Source organism: Numenius arquata, chromosome 1, assembly GCF_964106895.1.
Source record: "Numenius arquata chromosome 1, bNumArq3.hap1.1, whole genome shotgun sequence".
Classification (NCBI taxonomy): domain Eukaryota; kingdom Metazoa; phylum Chordata; class Aves; order Charadriiformes; family Scolopacidae; genus Numenius; species Numenius arquata.
The window spans coordinates 111,658,355-111,679,766 of NC_133576.1; the positions used below are offsets into that span (position 1 = coordinate 111,658,355).

At 37.9% G+C, this 21,412-nt stretch overlaps 1 protein-coding gene across 2 annotated transcripts in view; it reads left to right on the forward strand.

Moving 5' to 3' along the window:
* The window catches only part of RNASEH2B (ribonuclease H2 subunit B), a 45,042-nt gene extending 24,227 nt beyond the window's left edge, over positions 1-20,815 (forward strand). The window contains exons 6-11 of one of the 2 annotated variants that reach the window (XM_074146088.1): positions 2,318-2,382; positions 3,596-3,701; positions 6,680-6,758; positions 7,712-7,754; positions 12,359-12,439; positions 14,405-15,145. In XM_074146088.1, coding sequence (XP_074002189.1) covers positions 2,318-2,382; positions 3,596-3,701; positions 6,680-6,758; positions 7,712-7,754; positions 12,359-12,439; positions 14,405-14,512 — 482 coding nt within the window. In that variant the 3' untranslated portion in view covers positions 14,513-15,145. Of the gene's footprint in view, positions 1-2,317; positions 2,383-3,595; positions 3,702-6,679; positions 6,759-7,711; positions 7,755-12,358; positions 12,440-14,404; positions 15,146-18,825 lie in introns of those variants that run through there. The other variant, XM_074146080.1, reaches the window with a different exon arrangement.
* The last annotated feature ends 597 nt before the right edge of the window (positions 20,816-21,412 follow it).

Genomic DNA, 21,412 nt, shown 5'->3' on the forward strand with positions numbered 1-21,412 from the left:
GTCTGATGTGATTAACATGAAGAGCCAAGAAAACTTACCTGATTAGAATAACTAAGTAATATTGCCAAGCTTGTATTCCCAGAAGGTAGGAAAAAAGGGGCCATATGAGTTTCAGAGTTATGGAAAACACTGAGAAAATGGATGTTAAAATGTGCTTTAGGCAGTTTGCTCAACAATACATCAGGGAAACTTCCAAGTCTACATAGTGATTACCCGATCACTGAACATATTATTTAATTGTAGAACCACTTATATTCCATCTGTATTTCTCAAACCCAATCTTTCCAGATGTCTCAGACCAGTTTTATAGGCACCAGACACATTAGGGAACAAAAGGCTTTCCAATATATACTCATATTATCAAACATAGTCACTAACTCTCACCAATATCAAATGTGCATCACATGTTAAATCCACGTTCCAATATTGAATCCTTTTGTCAGCAGTTTGTGACTTTCATAACTCACTTTAATTCTTCAGAGGTCTCAAATATTGTCAGTTTCTAAAGTTTAATAGTCGAAACTGTCAAGCACACAAAATATTTTCAAACAAAGTGATCTCTGAAGGGTTCAGTGTAATTATTTTTCACATGTTTTCACGAAAATGGCTTCACAGTTCTACGTTTCCTTTCCCTAACTGAGTCACTCTGAATCATGCTGTTGTGGGGGAGTCTGCCTGGGAATCCAGACCAGAATTACTTTTCAGCATGGGTTGGGGGATGGTGGCCGGAGGATGTCCCTTCCTCGAACTTTCTTAGATAAGAGAGGAATCCACAAATCGTACTCACTGTACTTGGACCCAGACCATGTTAGCTCTTTGAGAAGCAGGTTGAAGCATCCAGAGCGTCTCCCCCATTTTCTGCTGCTTTTCTTTCGAGCCATTTAGAAGCTTCTAAGTCCTAAAGGCTGCAGCCAGCAATGTCACAGCTAATTACTTTACCTGCAACTCATCAACTTCATGAAGCAAAGTGTTTATTAGTGGTTTGTTTCCTTTTTGCTCTGAAGAATTTTTGCATTTTACTCTTCTACAACTGTTGAGATAGATATAAACTTCATCTTGTACACAGCTTTCCTCGACCTCTCCATACCCCCTACCATGCATACATAAAGAGCTCATAATAGTTACCTAGTTGTATGCAATTTGAAAGAGCCAAGATAAACCCCAAAGAAGGAAATGCTGAAGGAATCGTAAATAATATGTTGGTGTTTGCAAGGGAGAAGGAAACTCCATGAACTGAGTGTTTGAATATGATACTGGATCAGTAAATGACATGAAACAGATATAGGTGTTTATAGGAATGGTATACAGGAGATTAAAACTTATTGAAATACCTGTTAAAGAAAAAGACTGAAACACAGTGGGCTCTAAAATCTCCTGTGAAATCTTATTAGGCATTTCATTCCACTTCCAAAATGTAGCTTTCTGTGAATTAATACTGAATTTTTATACTGAAATCTCCATGAGCCTTTGTAATTTTCTCTCTCCTTTGCCTCAGCATCATGAACTCATGTATCTCCAGATAACTGATCACATGTGAATAGTAAGCGTTCATGATACGCTAGTTATCACGGGGAAAACACTTTCTGAAATTCTTATATCGAGTTAATTTATGTTGCTCAATAAATCATAAATGAATCATGCACTTCCTCCCACATGGAGTGTGTTTCACTATTTTGGATTCTGTATTTTCCTTTGACACTATATTAAACTACATAAAAGGGGGATAGAAGTAAAACTTTTGCTTTAGTCACCCTGTGAAGCGAGAGGGGAGAACTGGGGGAAAGACAGGAAAAGGGTTTATTGAAAGGGTGGATGGTTTGTCGTCACTAACCAACTCTCTGTCCTGGCTCCTTACTAGGTGCTGGAATTCACTGAATAAAGATTTAAGATATTTTATTTAAAAAAAAAAAAAAATAAAGGCAGTCACTGAACCAACATTTTATGTAGTGAGCTATGTAGCTAAAATGACCTGTCTAGTGACACAGGGCAGTGAAGTTTTGGCAAACTGCAAGAGCTTGAGAAGAGTCTTAGTGAATTTAGGCAGCCCAAGATTACACATAAATAAATAAAATATGTGCTTTGTTGGATTAGGGCCTAATTAAAGAATTCTCAAGTTGTTCAGACTTGTGTATATCAGCTCAGTCTGTTTATTTTTCCACATTTCTAATGTTTTTGAAACTTACTGCCCTGATATCAAACACGTGCAAGCCGCAAATTAACTTTCATGCTGTATCTACAACTTAAAATATTTTAGATGTATTGAAAATGCAGTCCAAACCAGTCATAACTTTTTTTCCCCTTACTTGTTTTTTCTCAGAGATTGGCAGTCAGAAATTCCACAAATACAGCCAAGAGAAGACACTGAAGTGGTTAAAGAAAAAGGTATTGTGTTTCTCTTTTGCTTTCCCTATTGCTTTATGTTTAAAATGAAAATGCTTATTAGCTTGTCCGTATCTGCATTTGAGCCATGTACATTTAGCCTCAGTTAAAGTAACTTGGCCTGTTCAAGAAGGACAGATGACATGGTAAAGTTGTTGCACTTGGGAATGTGGTGAGGTATGAGGGAAATGACAGGTTTGTTAACGTTTCTCATGGGGCTGGCAGGAAAGGGATTCATGGAGCATGGGGAGGCAGAAGATGAATTTCAGCTTATCTCTGTGTTCTGTAGGCTTTGCATAAGGTGAGGGGCTTGTCTTTTCTTTTGTCCACTTCACAGATGGGCTAGAGGAAGGCTTTGACTGTCACAGCTTTTAAATTCTGCCATGCTTTAAAGCTGGACAGAAATGCATGTGTTTGTGCTACAAATGGGTTTCCTTGTGAAGTTTTGTCAGTCTCCCAGGATGGTTCTGGTATCGTTGCTGCTGTCGTGATCCAATCGTGCTGTTCAAGAGGTCTGTACAGCATGCAGAAAATAAACTAGTGTTATAGTGGAGTTTGATGAGGTCTGTGTTCTGGTATAAAGAAGGTGAATCTAATTTTACACACACATATGCCCCTACCACGATGCCACTTTGTAGAAAAAGATTGTATGCAGCATGTGATACAAGGAAGCCTTGTCATTTAAATTAGTCAATGCAAGCACAAAATCTGGTCTACTTTCTGCAACGAGGCTTGGGAATATCTATTTTGCAATGAATACCTGAATATTTACATTTGAACCAGTACCTGTTTGTGCTGTTGAAAATATCTTCTTCTGGTAGTTACCTCTCTGTTAGATCCGGTAGAGCAGTGCCCTGTGAAGTTCTTAATCTTTGATTTCCATCAGGACTGCCTTTGCAACCCAGCTGAGCTCAGGCCTTCTCTGTGCTCCGAGCAGGTGTATTTCTCACCTGTATAATTATGGTCGTTGCATCTGAGTAGCTCAGCTCATCTTAGGGTGCTGCAAAACTGGTGCTGTGTTGCCAAGGCAACGTGTTCAAAGACATGCTCGTTTCTTTGGGTTTTTTGAGCTCATATGCTAGTCATTACAAATGTATATTAAATTTCACCACAGTCCATAACTTGAGTGTTTTATATGCTTGAAACAAAATTACAAGAGCTTTGTCACTGCATTACCAACACTGAGGCAGACATTTCATTCTGTGGTTTCCTATAGGTCAATCAAACAGTGAAAGCACTTAAAGGCAACAATATATCTGTAGGTGAAAGGGTACGTGCAGCTACATTTATCAGCGTTAAACAGATCACAGATTCTAAAGAAGGTAAGAAAATTAAACATTGTAATGAATTCCATTTTTGTGAAATCGCATACATGGAGATACAACACGATTAGAATCTAAAATGCATTGAAAATGGCCTTTGCAGTAAATTTTCCTTGTGCAGAAAATTCCATGTGTGTTGTGGCTGTGTGCCTTGACTTCCCTGAGTTCTTTGGTATCTTAATCAGATGACATTGTAATTAACAGTAGGTCTCAGCTCGGGTTCTTTTAGCTTCTCCTTAATTCAAGAAGACATTTTTCTCAGTGAAGTATATGGTGAAGTGCTTTGCTGAACTGAGACTGTCTTGGACAATAGGACACATGCTCATAATATATATGAGTATCCACCCAATAAGTGTCTCTCTATTAGAACAGATTTCTTTTTTATTATTATTTTTATTAGTATGCTCTTCATAGAATTCTCCAAAAAGGGAAGGGAACTTAGGAAGTCAGTCACACAGTAAAAGCTCCTGGTCCAGACATTATCCTATGTGACAACTGTATAGAATACACAAGTGTGTGCTTCGTAAGGGCAAAAACTTTAATTGTGAGTGTATTAAATTGCCCTGAAATTGACAACCCTGGTACCAAAAAGTCTGGCCTGTTTACTTCTAGTCACCTTTTCCCTGCGGAGGGCAGTGTCTTGAATGTTACTAGGATATAAAGTTGTGTAGAGAAACCTGAAAATGGACTTGGAATAAATTCTTTGAATGTTAATAAAAATTAAGAAAAGTTTAGAACAAGAAAAACAAAAGCAAATTGTTTCTTATTACAAAGATATTCAGAAGTCTGCATGCTGTTGAAAAATAAGGAGAAACAAAGCAACTTGCTGACGAAGTGGAAAATGACTTACCAAGTAATGATATCAAAGGAAACAACATAAATGAGATTTAAGAGGCAACTAGACAGTTTTATAGAACAGAGATTGTAATATATGGTTTTTAAAAAGAGGCAAAGCTGCAAAACTTGTAAGTTACTTTAACTTTACAGTAGCTTTTCATCCTTTTCCTCACTCCCATTTTTTTAAAGAAAGGGAAAATTGTCCTGACAGCAATCGTCTTGACTATGCTTAAATACTTTATCTCTGAAATTTGTAACTAAATAGTGTTTTTCCCACCTTCCTCCTTACTTATAGTAACATGGATATAACAGTCTTTTTAAAAGCCTTTTTTAAATTTAAAAGGGCAGCATTGAAGTAGGGAATACTGGGGGTTAAAAGTAGGTAAGTTTTGAAAGCAGTCCCACTGTATGTAGCAAGGTGAATGACAGGAAGTCAAATGGACCTTACTCAACACTTATTTTTAATAAGACTAATTTTCTTGTCTGATCCTTTCACTGCCATGACAGTGCAATTTATTTCTGTGGAGAATTGCTTTCATAGGGGTATTATGAAATTTCAGTACCTTATAAGTAGAGGGGTATATGTAGTTAGCATCTACAGATGTTGTAGGGCAAAAATCTGAGGGCAAAAAATAATGAGGGCAAATGGGGAAGGAGGGGGGGTTTAACATGTAAGACCTGAATATTTCATTCAGAAGACAAAGAAGGGATGTGCACAAGTATTCCTGGTGTTTGACAGGAGATTAATAACAAAGCAAGGCTAGGGTGAGAACACAGACTCCCTAGAAGGCAAACAGTGGTATTTTAAAATTGGTAAAGGAAGTCAGTGAAGATTGCTTCAAGGCAGAAGTGCAAAGAGAATGGATTTTGCAGTTAGTACAAAATAAGAGCAGTTGACTTGGACTCACCATTCAGTGTCATAATGCAAGGAGTGAAATGATGGGAATATTTTTCTTAAGCGGTAAATTGGACATACTAAGTGCTGAAGCGAAATTGTCTTGAATTGGAATTATTTCTTGTTCTCTCCTGACCCTAAAGTGGGCTTAGGGGCACTGGAGGAAGAAGTGCAGATAGGAGATACCAAGAATTTGATATCAGTTGAAATGCATATGCTGGTGTCAGTTTCTTAATGCTTTCTGCTTCAATGCCAGTTTACATTGGGCTTTTTAGATTTAAAAGAAAAAAAGAGGAAACTATCTCTGGCACAGAAGAAATAGTTCTTTAACACCCTGAGGCTAGTTTACCATGTGCTTCTGAACTGTCTTAAGTGTGTAGCAAAGTGCACAGATAGAGCTGACCTGTTGCAGCTGGAACTCGGAGGCGAGATTTTACCTTAATGTCTGTCTGGCAAATACTTCCTGTTCATGGGTGCAGTTACTCCCTCGCAGCCTAGACACCAGCAAGTTTAAAAGATCCAGCCCGTGATCAGTAAGTGCTTGTGTAGAACATGACCGGAAAAGATCTGGTTTAGCACTTCATGTTATAAAAGGGTCGCTTTTTTTTTCCTGGTCTCTCAGAAAAACATTTATAGCAGGAGTGCCCTGTACTGAAAACAGCTTCTAGTAGTTCATATTTCCACAGATCATTATCCCGTCTTGCCAGTGATGTTTAGATAGGCCTTGGCATTTTCCGTAAAGTACTGAAATTAAGTACAAGACTTTGAAATAGACTCATTGTCTCATCTAATTGTTTTCAGTTGAAGCCAGAAAATGTACTTTAGTACTGAAGCCCTTGCCAAATAATTGTAAGATCCAGATGCTTTAAAATTAATGATTGTGTGTTCTGTTGAGTCAGCTTTTTACTTTTGCAGGTTTTTAAAATTTAATTTCTTTGGAAAAATACATGATATCTCGTATTCTCAGAAAGTGAACAGCTTTTGTAAAGTACATACAGCAGATATTAATAACATGTGCTGACAAAGTGAGTGTAGTAAGTCTTTACTTTTTAAATAAACCTACAAGTGTCATATAACATAAACTACTCAACACAGAGAACCATCACAGCGTATCCATTAGAAGTCTCTTACTATTAATTCAGCCTTATGATTTATGGTACTGCGTGCAACATGGCTAAGGCAACGTGACTATATAATGTGAATGTTCTTTTTCTTCTCCTTCCCACACCCTGCCGTGTTTCTGAAGACTATATACGGTATGCCCATGGGTTAATATCAGAATATATTCCTGAAGATTTGAGTAAGGAGTTGTTAAAATACTTAGGGTAAGTATTGTTCCAACTAGCTGTTAGTTTTATATGAAATGCATTAATGTCCTTGTGGTCATTTCTATTGAATACTGAGATCTGTTCATTAAGGTTGCAGTGAATGAAACAATGAGATTATATTTGCCACACTGTAAATGTGATTATTTGAAATGTAGATTATGCCCTTCTGTTGTTCCTATGATGCTAAGGACCATGGGCTGGTGGAGAGATGTAATATATGTCTGATACATCTGTTATCACAGTTACATCATGAAACCCTGAGTAATGGATCCTATTTTAGAGCAAGGCAAGGAAGGAAATCCAAAGAGTTAAAGCAGTTTCTCTAGAATTGTCAAGCACGAACAGCAGAGCCAGGAATAGTATCTTCATCCCCAGTCCTCTGTCCTTTTCCCTACTCACTCAGTGCTGCTGGGGTTTGATTTCACATATCTAACCTGTGTTAGTTTATATTTGAATCTGGAAGGTGAGCCAGGATCCTCATCCTGGTGTTCCCGGCCAGCAGCAGACTTTGCCTGGAGCATCACTGGGACCGTGCACCTGCCCCTCAGCTCAGTTCTGTTCAAAGTGTTCTGTTATGGTGAGCTATGGAAAAATGTGCAATTTACAGTTTGAAATCCCATGGCTTAACAGTTTCATTGAAGAGATGTTACGTGCTTTATAATATCATCTTACCAGTACCCAAGATTTTCAAAAGCAAGGTGGAGTTTTCCTGTTTTGGTTGCCAGATCTAAGAACTTTTAAAAGAGCCCATGTTTCTGTATGGTGCCGGGCTCTGTTATCTTAAGTTATCTAAGTCAGAAATAAAGAGTCCATGAACTGCTTTTTTTGCAAACGTGTGCCATGTGTGAGCAGCTGATAACCAAAGCAGCCTTTGTGGGGAAGGAATTATAAGCTTTAAGTTGTGCAATTCAGCTGCCTGAATTTATAACTTAAAATCTTTTGTTCTACAGGCTCCCAGAACTTAAAAGCCTAGTGGCAGAGCCACCACTGAAGGTAGGAGAACATTAAGATATTGACAGACACATTGTGTAGTAAACTAATTTATGTGAATTATTATTAAAACTAGACTAGGCCAACCACTGGGTACAATACAAAAAGTAAGTTGGCCTTGTGAAAAACCAATCTGAAATAATGCAAGAAATTTACCAGGTACTTCATATTTTTCAATAAGGAATATTTTGGTTGGTTTTCCTGTTTGAAGAAGGGGAGGGAAAGAGAGAAACATATTTTATGTTTTTGGTCAGCAGTATTTTCATACGTGTTTTGCTTATTTAGTTTTATTGAGGTTGATGGGACAATATGACCTCATAGGTTTTCTTTCATATGTAATTTATGAGGACCCCGAAAGGGACCTCCTGGGTCACGGATTCCCAGACAACCATGTTGGATAATCTCTTATACACCGAACATTCTTCACTGTAAGTCTCATTAGGATTTTTTATTTCCATTACTTCTCTTGGAAGACTGTTCTATAACCTCATTCCTCTGATGCTCAGAAACCTTCCTGTAAATTCCACCTTGAATTTATTTGTGGCCAATTTATTCCCCTGCGCTTTTGTGCTAACATTATCATTGGTTTTTTTAATTGAAATGGCTCTTTTCCCTCCCTAACATTTGTTCTCTCAATGTGTAAAGGGAAAACATATTCTTTCTGTTTTAATTTTGTGAAGCCAAACTTGGTTGTGTTAGATGGGTTCTCCATTCCCTCATCATTGCAGGAACATTTCTTTACACTTATTCCAAAATGAATTCAGTTGTTTCAAAGCAGGTGACCAAAATCATATATAATTATTCATGAGAAAAGCTTTACCAGTACAGTATGATGGCATTCTTCCCTTCTTGTCTTAACTGGAAGTACTTTATCTCATTACATCTTCAAATCCTATTTGCCTCTATTACTGTGTGATGTACCAGATAGCTTACAGTCATGCTGTGAACAATTAAGACACACAGTTGCGTTTTCTTCTTCACTGCAATTTTTAGTTGATCAGCATTCAGATTTACAAGAAATTCATGCAGTTAGCTGCTGTGTACATGACCTTGTACTTCTGCACATTTCATCTGTTTTTAATGTTTCCAGTCTTGAACGTTCTCTGGCTTTTCCTTCACAGTGTTAAAAGCTCTTTAGGTATTCATAATGCTACTCACTGCTGTACATTCAGCAAATGTTAGCATGCTGTTATCTTTATTTAACAATTAACAAACATTTTGAATAGATCCTATTCAAGTGCTCCACTAGTAATCTTCATCTGATCCAATGACATCCCTTTCTGTATTATTTACCTTTGTTTCCCTTTTACCCAGTTTCTTACCTACCTTAAAAGTCTTATGCAATCTTTGTTTTCTACGATTTCAGTTGCCTAAGTGGCATTGTATCAAGTCCTCTGGCAATGCTTTACATTTTCTGCCACCAGAAAATGTGTTATCTTTGAGAAAAAAAAAGATAAGTTGGTAGGGACTACCTATGTTTAGTTTTCATTTACTCTGTGTCTTTAATTATTCTTCCTTCTTTCACTTTTTCTCCCCTCTCCATTCTGCTGAAGCCTACTGTCACTTTTTCCTCCTCCTTACACATAGATGGGTGTATGGCTATTCTGCAGCAATACGGTCCCTACCTGATAGAACAGTTGCCAGGTTTTGCCTCTGGACTCGTGATTTCTGAGGCAGCCTCCCAACAGTGTCAGCATATTGAGTTTTACTTCTGTCTTGAATAGAGTGATTTCTCTTCTCTTTTCTGCCCCTGTGTTTAACCTCTTCATCTTTATTGAAAACAATTTACTGAGGCAAAGGATTTATTCCATTTTGGGGCTACACATAGATTAGCTTTAATATCTATCCAATCCTTATTGTATAGCAACTTCACTTTTTCTTTTTTGATTCCCTTTTTGCCTCTGTAGCTAAACAACCTTCTACTATTTGTTTTAATTTCCTTTCCAAGGTCTAACTCAGCTTGACTTTTTGGCAGTTCTCACTTTATCCTGGTATTACCTGACCCCTAAAACAAATTATTTTTTTTTGGCAGTCTTTTTTTCCCCATTCATTGTAGAATTCTGCTTACTCCTAGTATCCTTATTTGGGGGGGGCAGGGGGAGAGGAATATGTGTACATCTGTGTAAGCAAGGGGAAGCATTCCTGTAGGTTAGTCTGAAAAGCTCTTTCCTTCAAGATTCTTCACCTTGTCTCAAGTAAAAGATCCAAAATCACTTCTTCCATATTTTTCTTTTACAGTCCAAGTGTCCTCCTCACACATCAAGTCCTTTTGATTTGGCTTAGAGAAATAAGGCGTATGGTTTGCAAAGTTTGCCCCTCTGGAATCAAGAACCCCACTTTTGATTGTCCTGCAACATCCCTGTTACTTACCAGAACAGTCTAAAATAACCTCATTTCTGGCTGGTTCAGTGACTGTTCTTTTAAGCAGTATGTCAGCTAGCACATGCAGGAATAATTGGGCCCTACTGTTATTAATAGCATTTGTTCTCCAATGTATATGCATGGATATAAGTTATTTCCATGTGGTTGGACAGTTGTTCTGGCTGCACAGTTACTTGGCCCTTTGATTCAGTTAAGAATTATCTTTATGCATTGTAAGAAATATTAAACACACATCAGGAGCCAACTGATATTCATTAGCCATATAAGCATGTTACAACAACTATATTAAACTACATGTGATGTACATTACATATTATGTACGAATAGCTTTTATACCTTTGGGATAGTTCTGAGAATCTATTTTTAAAAGTAGTTTTATTTCAGCAGTTTTGTTACAGAGGAAATGAGGCTTAGAACTGTTCGGTTGTTGGGCAGTGAAATCTTGCTGAGGATCTGATTAATTTCCAGAGCACTGACCAGGGTGTGTATGATGCTTCTGTGTTTAAGTCTTTGCATCTTCAGAGATTAAAACGTTCCTATATTTCACAATCTCAGAAGAGCAAACAGGCTTGTACACTGGAACCTATAGTCTCCTTCAGACCATTTTTATTCATTTGCATTGACATTTCTTTTCATGAGGGCAAGGTGCATTGACAGACATAGTATAGGATTATTGCAAATAAAGAAAGGTCTAACATGTATTTCCTCTTATGGTAGAGTAATTGCATGTTTAGAAGTTACATTAGAATAAATTCTGAAGGGAGGAGAGATTTAGAAACTTCAGTGGTAAACGGAAAAGCTACGACAGATTCTCTCCCTTGTAGTACAAAAGTCTACAAAACTGAGTACAGTCTGGATTCTGTGATTTAATGATAAATCAAAATTACATGTTCTTTGTATTAATTGTAAGCCATTGATCTTGTGTTGTAATTGTCACACTGTCCAGTTTGTCAGCATAGGGAGTCTGGCCATTGGCAGATGATGACAGCCATCTACAAAGAATATGTAGGCTCTGTTAGAATTAAACAGCAAACGTTTTGCTGAAATGCAAACATCTTGTTGTAAGTTTCAAACACTTGTTTATCAGATTCCAAAAAGAGGAGAGTAGTAATTATTCATTAGATTGTCATTTGAAATGTTATCACAGCACAGTAAACAGCCTCCTAGAGAGGCTGATCCAGATCCCATTGAAATCAAAAGAAAAGGCTGCTGTTGGATCTGGTTCTAAGAGCTGAGAAATCTAAGCTGCAGACCTGGCTTCTGTGCCAAAGAGAGGGGGGTGGGAGGGAGGAGAGAGAGAGATCACAAGCACCATAAACAAAATGAATAAAACAGGATCTTAAAATGTATGGTACCATCCAAGTTGCTTGCAAAATCACTCTCTTTGGCACAAAAACTAGGAAGGCCACAGTTTAGATTTCACAGGATATTAAGGACAGGGTAGTAATATCAGATATATAATAATAATAAAAATACAGTGTTGTAAAATACTATGTACTTTTTTTTCCCCTTTTGGAAACATACCAGGAAGTTTTCACCTTTAAACTAAACATATGCTCACAGTTTATGGAAAGAAATATTCATTCTTACAGCCTGATCATGTGAAGTGCCGAGAACCATTCACTTCCATTATTTCTGCAGTTAGAAGGCACCCAGCACATGCCGAGTCAAGCTTCTTAATATACTGTTGGATTCAAGTGATGAAGCAGTCAGCAGAACTATGTCAGTGTTTCACTGTTGCCAAACTGTAGAAACTAATTACTTTTAAAGCTTGTGCACAAACAGATAATAGCCTAGATGATGATCCACTTGTGTTGGCAGATAGCACTGCAGTTGTTGCACAGTTCCACAAGACCACGGGGACCAGAGTCTAGTCTGCTCCGTAAAAAGTTCTCTAAATAGACTCTGACACCAAAGTCACAATCATGGAGGTTAAAAGCAGGATTCAAGTGATTTCTAGAAGCCATTCTTCAGAAGACTGGGAAGAGGAAAATTCTTCCCATGACACTGAATGATTTCTTCTGAATACTGTAGAGATGGTATATATTCACATGCAAAGAAGACAATTACAAAGAGAAATCTTCCACTGTTACTGCAGATTCTTCAGTTCATTTCCAGTCCTATTTTACTGCTATGGTTATGTTATAAAGCCAAAGCTTTAAGCTTCCATGTGTGTACATCATAAAAGTGGTTGACAGAGCAACTTCCTCACTCTAACATTTCAGAAAAGGAAATTATCAGATGTCCCTGTGGAAGCAGAAGAAGATTATACTAAGTTTAACAGCAGCAATCCAAAAACCAAAAAGGTAAGCAAGCCTTGCATTCATGCATGTTTTGCTAAAGCATAGATTAATATCCAACATTAGCACAGACTGCCTGTTTTTCTCCTCCAAAACACATCAGAAAAACAAATACAGAATGGCAGATGTCTGTAGTTATGTCTCCTTGAACTTTTCATTCAAGACTAATTTAACTTTGCAAGACTAATTTAACTTTGATAGTCTTAATGTCCCATTCTGAACTCTTCTATACTGTTACTGTTTGACTGTATTTTATCAGTGAACATGCCAGTGAACCTCACAGACTTGGACACGTGTTAAGGTGCTCAGCTAGTGTTTGCAAAGCTCTTTGAGATCTTGAGATGGGAAATCCTATGGCTTAGTGATAGCAACTGTTAAATTTCAGTTATTTGAAAAAGAAACAAAGATGGCAGCATTCACTTAAATTCTAAGGGATGCTAAGGCAGGCTTTATTTTTACCTAGAAATATTGCTTGTGCACTTATTTATGTCAACTTAATGAAGTTAAATCAACACAGAGCTTGCTGATTGCCAGCTCCAATGCAAGTTTAGAGGCCAATTCAAATCTGAGTCCAGTGGTGCCTGCCACTGTACTATTCCTCAGAGAGCAACAGAGATGTGAAAAGAAATAGTTTCTGTCTGTGTGTGCCAAAGTTGTGAGCTTGCACTGGCTTATTTCTCTGAACACTGAAAGAAAATGAATCCTTCTCCAGTCCATTGGGAACCAAAAACGCCCTCTGTGCTGGTCTTGTGACCTTCAGACTAATGCTGACTACTCTTTATCCCTTTGCAAAGAGAAGCAGCTGGTGACAGATGAATTCCTTCCTCCCCCCAAAACCCGCCAAATTTTTTGTATTTAGGGCACATGCTAGGTTTGAAGTAAGAAGAGAATTGCCCCCTAAGTGAAGATGATAAATAGTTTAAAATATGAATGTTTTCCCCTTTCCCCCATTACGTACCTATAGCTTTTGAACTGAGCCTAAAGATAGAAATAGACTGAAGGGAGATAATTCATTTTAACATTAAATATGATTTACTTCTGAAATAATGAAGCACATTGATGAGAGAATCTGGGAAAGAAAAGATAGCTCTTGGACTCTGTACAGTGTACTACTCTTTTTTAAATACCTTGGCAGTGGTTTTGTTTGTATAGTAACACAGACGATCATACTGTTGTTGTGTATCTCCATCCTATCCATAACCTTTTAGCTGATCCCAAGTATTGTAATTGTGAAGTCCTGCAGACTGAGAAGTATCATAAATAAAGGTCAATGCAAAGTTTTCTTAATAGGGAAAACAGCTAGAGATTTAAAACATAACATTTTAAAACGTAAGAAAGAAAAGAGGTCAGCTCTATAAAACGTGGCTCATAAAATGTGTTTTAGGTGTAAAAGTCTGGGAAGTTTTCCCAGTGGCCTCGAAGTGCTTTGCAAATGTTAGTTACCTTCTTCATTCTTACTTCTTCCATCTATTTTCTCATTATTTCACTGTGCATAGAAACTTTCATAATAAATCAGTGTGAATTATTCATCATCTGTAATGCAAGGCTGTAATTCAGCCTGCTGACAGCATAATCATGAGATTGAGTCGGAGGGTACAGTATGCATCTGTTACATTGCATGCATTATTCCTCTTAATGCACACTCAGGGATTATCCCAAAGTAAACGTTTGAGTTGGGATACCTCATTCTGCAGAAAGGAAAGATGTTTCACCTCCTTATCCTTGTAATTGATTCTCTGTCTTTGTCTGAGGTTAAGTAATTCATGACAAGTATTTTTCTGTTTGAATAATCTCAAATTTGTTTAGTAAGGTTTTTCTCCTACAATTCAAAGCCTGCGTAACATTATCTTTACTGCTGTATACTAAAAAAGCAATTCAACTTCTTCCTTGACTTCTGTATTTAGGAGTTTGTAGCTCATGCTCCCTTCCTATGGAGATGCTGCTTAACTTTGTTTATCATTTCACTGACAGGCAAACAGCAAGATGTCTGCAGCACAGAAGGCTCTGGCCAAAGTTGATAAGAGTGGAATGAAATCCATTTCTATGTTCTTCAGCTCCAAACCTAAAACATCAAAATAAAGACTTGTTCTTGAAAAGTGGTTATTTTTACGTTAAGCTAAAAACCGTCTCCTGGTATTATTTGTTAGTATAGTATACGTAGGGCATGTTTGTATGTACGTGGTGGAGGGTGATGAAGAGATCTGTGAGCTAGTGTGGGACAGAGCTGCTATGCCTCAGTGTGGCAGGACAGTACCATGCAGATGTTCCAGCCTGGGTCAGGAAGACAACCTGGCTGCGTTAGCACGGTCCTGTGAGCTGAGAAGCAAGGTCTAGCACGGCACCATACTGTACCACTGCTTGTTCTAGAGCAAGCTCAGTCAAGGCCACCACAGAGTTTTCTCCGTTGCACTCCATTCTGGGCTTGAAACGTGCCCTCCTTTGAGTTTTTTTAAGGGGAGTTTTCTTTGTTCATAAGGAGCATTATTTTTTGAGGCTTTCTGGAGATTTTTACCCAGTATAACACCAGAGTAGGATGACATTGTTAGATTTTTGTGTTGACCCAGATCTAAGTGCTGATGTAAGCATTGCCGTTGGTGGCAATTTATTGAGGCAAAGATAGTGTCTATATTGGGATTTTGTTTGTTTTGAATATGCTGGAAACAAATTGCAATAAATGTCAATGTGCATGTAATGCAATAAAGTGCTTTTTGTAACAAATCTGTGCTTGTTGTATTTGCTGTATATTTCAAGAGTCAGATTAGGCTTCAGGACATTTCTTAAGGAGTTTTGGTATTTTCCTGTGTATAAATTTTAGTCCTTAAAGAATTACAACATCACTTTGGGCTTACATGATAAATCTCTTAACACATAGCAATATAGGGGTATTTTTATGTTCAGTTCCAAGGTCAATAGGTCCTAACAAAAAGAAATTAGGGAAAGAATTGTTTAAAGGGAAAAACTGGGGCTTTTAAAGAAGCCTATTTGGAGCTGGATGTGTAATTCAAAAGCTTAAGTATGGGTGTCTTGGATAAGTTTTGTTTTATGAAGTTTTGCACAAGGTAGGACTGTTACTTAAAACGCACCACTCACTTTTGGGTGCATTCATCCCTCATTACAGAATATTCCTATATATGCAGAGGAATAGCTCTCTGCTATGTTGCAGCTTCTCTGATGCACAGGATTGAAAAAGAGATGGAGTCACTGTGTAGGTGTATAGGTATAGCCTGGAGGTGTACAGGTCTAGGTGTATAGGTTTGCATAGGTCTAGCCAGTTCTGCACGACACTAACTCGTAGTTTCATCTACCAGTTGTTGCACTGAGCCATTACTGCGAATCAACTACAATGTGTGTTTTAGAAAGACACTCTTAAAATATGTCATTCTTTGCTACTTCAGCTCACTAAAGAATCTGCGAATCTGCCTGTATCCCTTGGTAATGGGGAGTTTCAGAGAAACTAGGAGTTTCTTCATTTTTTAGTAACTATACCACTTTTCCACTTCAGACTTACTTACTGTTTACAACCCATGGATTACAGTGGTGTCTGTTAGGTTTCAGAGCTCTGTGGCATCCTCTTCCAACCAAAAATGAAGGAGAAGCCTTGCTCTGTGCTGTGTGCAGTTTTGCAGTTGTTCTTGGGGTTTGTAAGCCTTTCAAACCAGTGTTTTCTCCAAAGTGTTGGGCATAGTTTGTAAATGGGGAAGTCAGTATGGTTGGGTTTCCAGATAGAGGAAAATATTTGGAAATCTGTGGAATTTTTATCTCTAATTACAGAGAGATTTATTTAACAAATGTGAATGGCTTCCCAATAGCATAGTTAGTACACTTCCAGTTCTAAAAGTGTTTGTCTGAAGTGGATTATCTACAACCAAAATGAAGTTCCTTAGAAAAAAAATGCTTTTCAGGCATTCTAAGGAATCACTACTGGAAGTCTTCCTTATCTCTGAAAATCGGCCCATAGTGCTAGTGTTTGAATGTAGGTTGAGAAGTGTGTGGTTCAGATGCAGAGACTTCATTGGTTTTTCAGTCAGAATCATTATCCCAGGCCATTTGGTGCTTTAATGACATTCCAGTAATGAATGTCAATTTTCTGAAACAATATAAGGAGGTGGGGAGCAATGGAATCATAGAATGTTTTGGGTTGGAAGGGACCTTAAAGATCATCTAGTTTCAACCCCCCTGCCATGGGCAGGGACACCTCTTGCTAGACCAGGTTGTTCAAAGCCCTGTCCAACCTGGTCTTGAACACCTCCAGGGATGGGGCATCCACAGCTTCTCTGGGCAACATGTTCCGGTGTCTCCCCACCCTCACAGTAAAGAATTTCTTCCTAATAGCTAATCTAAATCTACCATTTTTCAGTTTAAAACCATTACCCCGCATCCTATCACTACGTTTCCTGACAAAAGAGTCCCAAAAAACCCCAGGAACTGCTACACGAAGAAATTCCTGTTGTACCACACTGCCTTGTTTTTCAACTGTCTTTAGCAGAATTTGACCAGCCCTATCAGTAAAGTTTCCTTTTCTGACATTCAGAGAGTTTAAAAATTAATAGTAGGTGTCAATGTATGTGGCAATTTCTATGGGCACCACCTTTTGAATTGCCATCTTGATTTTTTTCTGCCTTACTTGTCTGGGCTGTAAGTGAAGACCAGCCCTGTAGCAGCACATATTGGTTTATCCAATGGGTCCTTGCTATCTTGCTATGATGGTTGGTTGGTTGGACTCAATGAAGTGAAAGATCTCTTCCATCCTAGACAATTCTGTGGTTGGAAAGAACTGCATTTGGTGAGCCCAGAATGAGCAATTGCAGTCATGAACTGGGAGGGTTAGATTTTGACTGTCAAAGAAACCCCCCAACTTCATATCAGTAAGAGAAGGGATGTGCCAGTGATGGCAATTTTCGAAAACCACCACTCAAAGTGCAGGATAATGGTATGAAAAAAAAAAAGAAAAAGAACAGGCACATGCTGTCATGTTAATGGAGAAGTTTTGTGCAGTAAGCAACATCTTGGAGAGTATTTTGGTAAAAAAGAGAAAAGGAATTGTGTATCTATTAATGGAAGGCCAATTCCAAGCACCAGAAGATGTTAAGAAGGCAAACAAGCATGGGATGGACATTTGAGTGGAAAACCAAGAGTGGGAGAGGGTTGCATTAGAAACAGGAACTATGAGGTAGGACATGGTAGAAGCTCTTCTGGATATTTAAATCTGCTAGTTTTAGGGATGTGTTTTTTACTAGTTCAAAAGTTTTGTGAAGTAAGTTTTGGAAATGCGTCTTTTCATCCACTGAACAGTTCAAGAACCTTTATTCTAAGAAAGTCCCAGTTTCTGTGGTCAGAACTTAGGACAGAAGGAGGGCAATTCTGATAAAGATGGGAGGCCTTTGTGCTGACTTCTGACCTGGGGTGCCGATGGGTTTTTTTCTTTCTTTGTACATGACTTTCACATCTGCCGCTGCGCTCAAGGACTAAGTCTGGAGTTCTTCCTCCGTGCATAGATGCCTTGTGCTTTAGTGTGTCACATCTCGACTTCAGCTGTCAGCTTATGCCGTAACTTACAACAATAGTAATTTTATTAGTGACTGTGCTTTTGGTTGAGCAGGAATTTGTGCATGACAAAAAAAAATAAGCCATTTCCAAAAGCCATTAGAGCTTTCACGTGAAAACAAAAACTCTTTTCCCTTTAGGAAAGAATGAAATACATTTAGTAACTTTGAAACTTCCTCAACATGTAGCTGTAAGAAGTTATAAAGAGCATGCGGTGCCAAATACATAAAACAATATTTCCTACCACAACGAGGATTTAAATATAGTTACTATGCCTGGCCAGCAGTAGCAGTAGGTCATTATGAAGTGCTGCTTTGCTGTTTCTTCCTTGGTTAGCTTAGTATGAAACAATACGCCAGCACCGTTATGGAACTGTAGTCTTGCTTTACTTCTTATTGGCATTAACAGGCCATCTCTGTGTGTTCATGTAAATATCTGATGAGTTGTGATGCTTCTATAGTTGTTTTGGGATTAAGCAGCTCTTATGTTTCCACTTTTTAGAGTTCACTTTGCAAATGGATTGACATCAGTGGGCGTGGAAAACTTCATGTAGAAATACCAGCACTGACTTAGGGATGTGTAAAGTTTGGACTTGCACATCATTTTCAGTCTTAAGTAATACACTTGGTTCTATTTGTAGAAGTGACAATTGGTGATTTGAATATTTTCAGTGGAGAAGGCGGCATAGTTGGCAGAATTTGCATTCAGATCTGAAATTCAGAAGAGTTCAGTGACGCTTGTTTTCAGGTGTTCGGTTGCATCTGATTTTTTTAGAGGGGAGCTAAGTGCATGGATGCTTATTTGAATAGATTAATGTTTATGACTTGGGGTTTCTCTTTCCTTTTCAGATGCCTGCGCAAAGACGTGCAAAGAAGAAATGAAAGGAACATAATGAGACTTGCTAATATTATTTTAACTTGCCATAATCTCAAAGCAGCTTTTAAAGGCTTTTTTTACGCACTTTCTGAAAATAAATGCTTGAAGTTAGACATGCCCTGTTCCAAGAAAAAGCAAATCTCAGCAGATTAACATTGTTAAATATGTGGTGTGTTAAACATACACTGCTTCAAATTTTATAGCTTACACACTATTGGTCTATCGGGCCCTTCCAGGAAAGCACTTACGAGCATGCCTAATGTTAAGCACATGAGCAGTGATCTTAAAGTCAGCAGTGTAGTTGTTCGTGTGGGTAAGTGCTTTGCTGGATCGGCGCCTAAAGCCCTGTTAGGTGCTGAGCATCCTGATCCATATCCAGCAAAGCACTTACGTCCATGCTTATCTTGAAGTGGAAGAGCCAGTCTTAACTAATATTTGTGCATTAGTCTTCACCATAAAACCTCTCTTGGCACGATGACTCACATGCTTAAAATTAAGCACCTGCCTAAGTATTTTGCAAGGTCAGACCAACAGCATCCTCGAGCAAGTCTTAAATAAGTACTTGATTTTGTATGAATTTTCTTTTTTTTATATGAATTGTCTTTTTCTGTACTCTTTTTTTAACAAGAGTAGATGATTTTTGTGCCCATAATTACAAGTTTTAGAAGCTGCATAGCAAAATATGTTGTATGCAATTTTCTCCTTTCTTTTTCAAAATCTAGCCAAATTCAGCAAGATGGCCTTTTTGGACTAGAATTCCAATGTTCAGACTTAGAATCATCCAAAATGAAAAATAAAAAATTTAACTCTATTTTTTAGGACATTTACGTTTTTGGAAATTATTTCAATGAGTTTGATTTAAATGGTTTTGTCCAACCCTGACCCTTTATCCAGAAGATGTCACCTGGCTCTGGTTGTGCAGACGGTCTGACTCTTGAAGTGCTAAAGCTTGAGCTAGGATGTGTGTTCAGAAGGGCAGATGAAGTTGCTTTCTTTTTCTAAGGGAATGAAACTTTAGAAACGTATAAAATAACATGCACATTTTGTGTTGAGAACTATGTAATCCTCCAGGTAAAAAAAAAAAAAAGACCTAATTATTTATTATTTTTTAAAGTCATGTAAGAGACACTTTTTGTGGAGTGAATTTCAACCAAAATGTTAACTTGAGTCTACATAAAACATGCAGAAAAGGGATGCTAATGAGGTCCGTAAGTGATCTCTGTCAGATGCAGCCTGATGTTTTTAACTGAAATACCTGTTTATCAAACTCCCATTAATATTTAACTTTTTGCTACGAGACTTTTAAAAAGATAGTACTGAAAAGATTTTGAACATAATGAGTGTGTACTTCTGTAAATTTTAACTGTGACTCCAGTTCACAGACACCTACAGCAAATGGCCAAAATGTTATGTGAAGCTTGAATGTATTTGAAGCATTCTAGGTCAGAAGTTAAAAATTATTTTGCTTCCACTCTGGCAGATTCAAGTCAAACGAGAGCTCCAAGAAGAGTTTCTTAGGACCTTGCTGAAAACGTAAATTCCAAGACAAATTTTCAATAGCTCATTCAACTTTCTTTTCAATTGATTTTGATCAGCTCTTGTTTCAGAATATGAAAAACCCGAACTGTTCGCCATTTAGAAATCATGTATGAAAGGAAATATAAACTGAATGCTTGTTTTAAAAATTTGCACTGAATTATTTTTGTTACTTTTATGCATGTCTGGGTAAGTAATGTGCACTGTCCCTTTTCAAGGAAAAAAAAAATTATTTTAACATAGTTTTCTAGACAGTACTACAAGAATATTCTATGGGTCCAAGGTGAAATTTCTATTTTTCTAGCTTATATTAAAAAAAAAGGGTTGATGTATGAGTAAGATTATATATTTCAGTAAAGTATGGTTCCATTTTTTGGTAAGATTTTATTTTTAATTCATGTACAATAAATAAATAAATACCTTTGGAATAATTTCTTGATTGTTACTTTGTTAATTTCACAGAAAAATACAAAGAAAATGCAGTGCAATCAGACTACTGATACTGCTGGCCTCCACGAGCTCGTCAGTCATCCTTAGGCTGAGTTGAAGGAAATAATGAATCCTGAGATAGATGTGAATCTAGAAGTTCATTAGGACAGATCCAGTGAAGCAATTAGGCTAATCTTGAAGACCTTACTGTACAGATGTTCTAGTGAAAACCTGTTTCTGTGTACACGTAGTTGTTGGCCTACGTACTGTGCTCGTTTTGTTTTTTATGAATGTGGTGGTGAATCCGTGAGAGATGGCAGATGAAGAGAGTCGAGGTGAAGTTTGCAGATGACACCAAGTTGGGTGGGAGTGTCAACCTGCTGGAGGGTGGAAAGGCTTTGCAGAGGGATCTGGACAGGCTGGATCGATGGGCCGAGGCCAATGGGATGAGGTTCAATAAGGGCAAGTGCCGCGTCCTGCACTTGGGTCACAACAACCCCAGGCAGCGCTACAGGCTTGGGGCAGAGTGCCTGGAGAGCTGCCTGGAAGAAAAGGACCTGGGGGTGTTGGTCGACTGTCGGCTGAACATGAGCC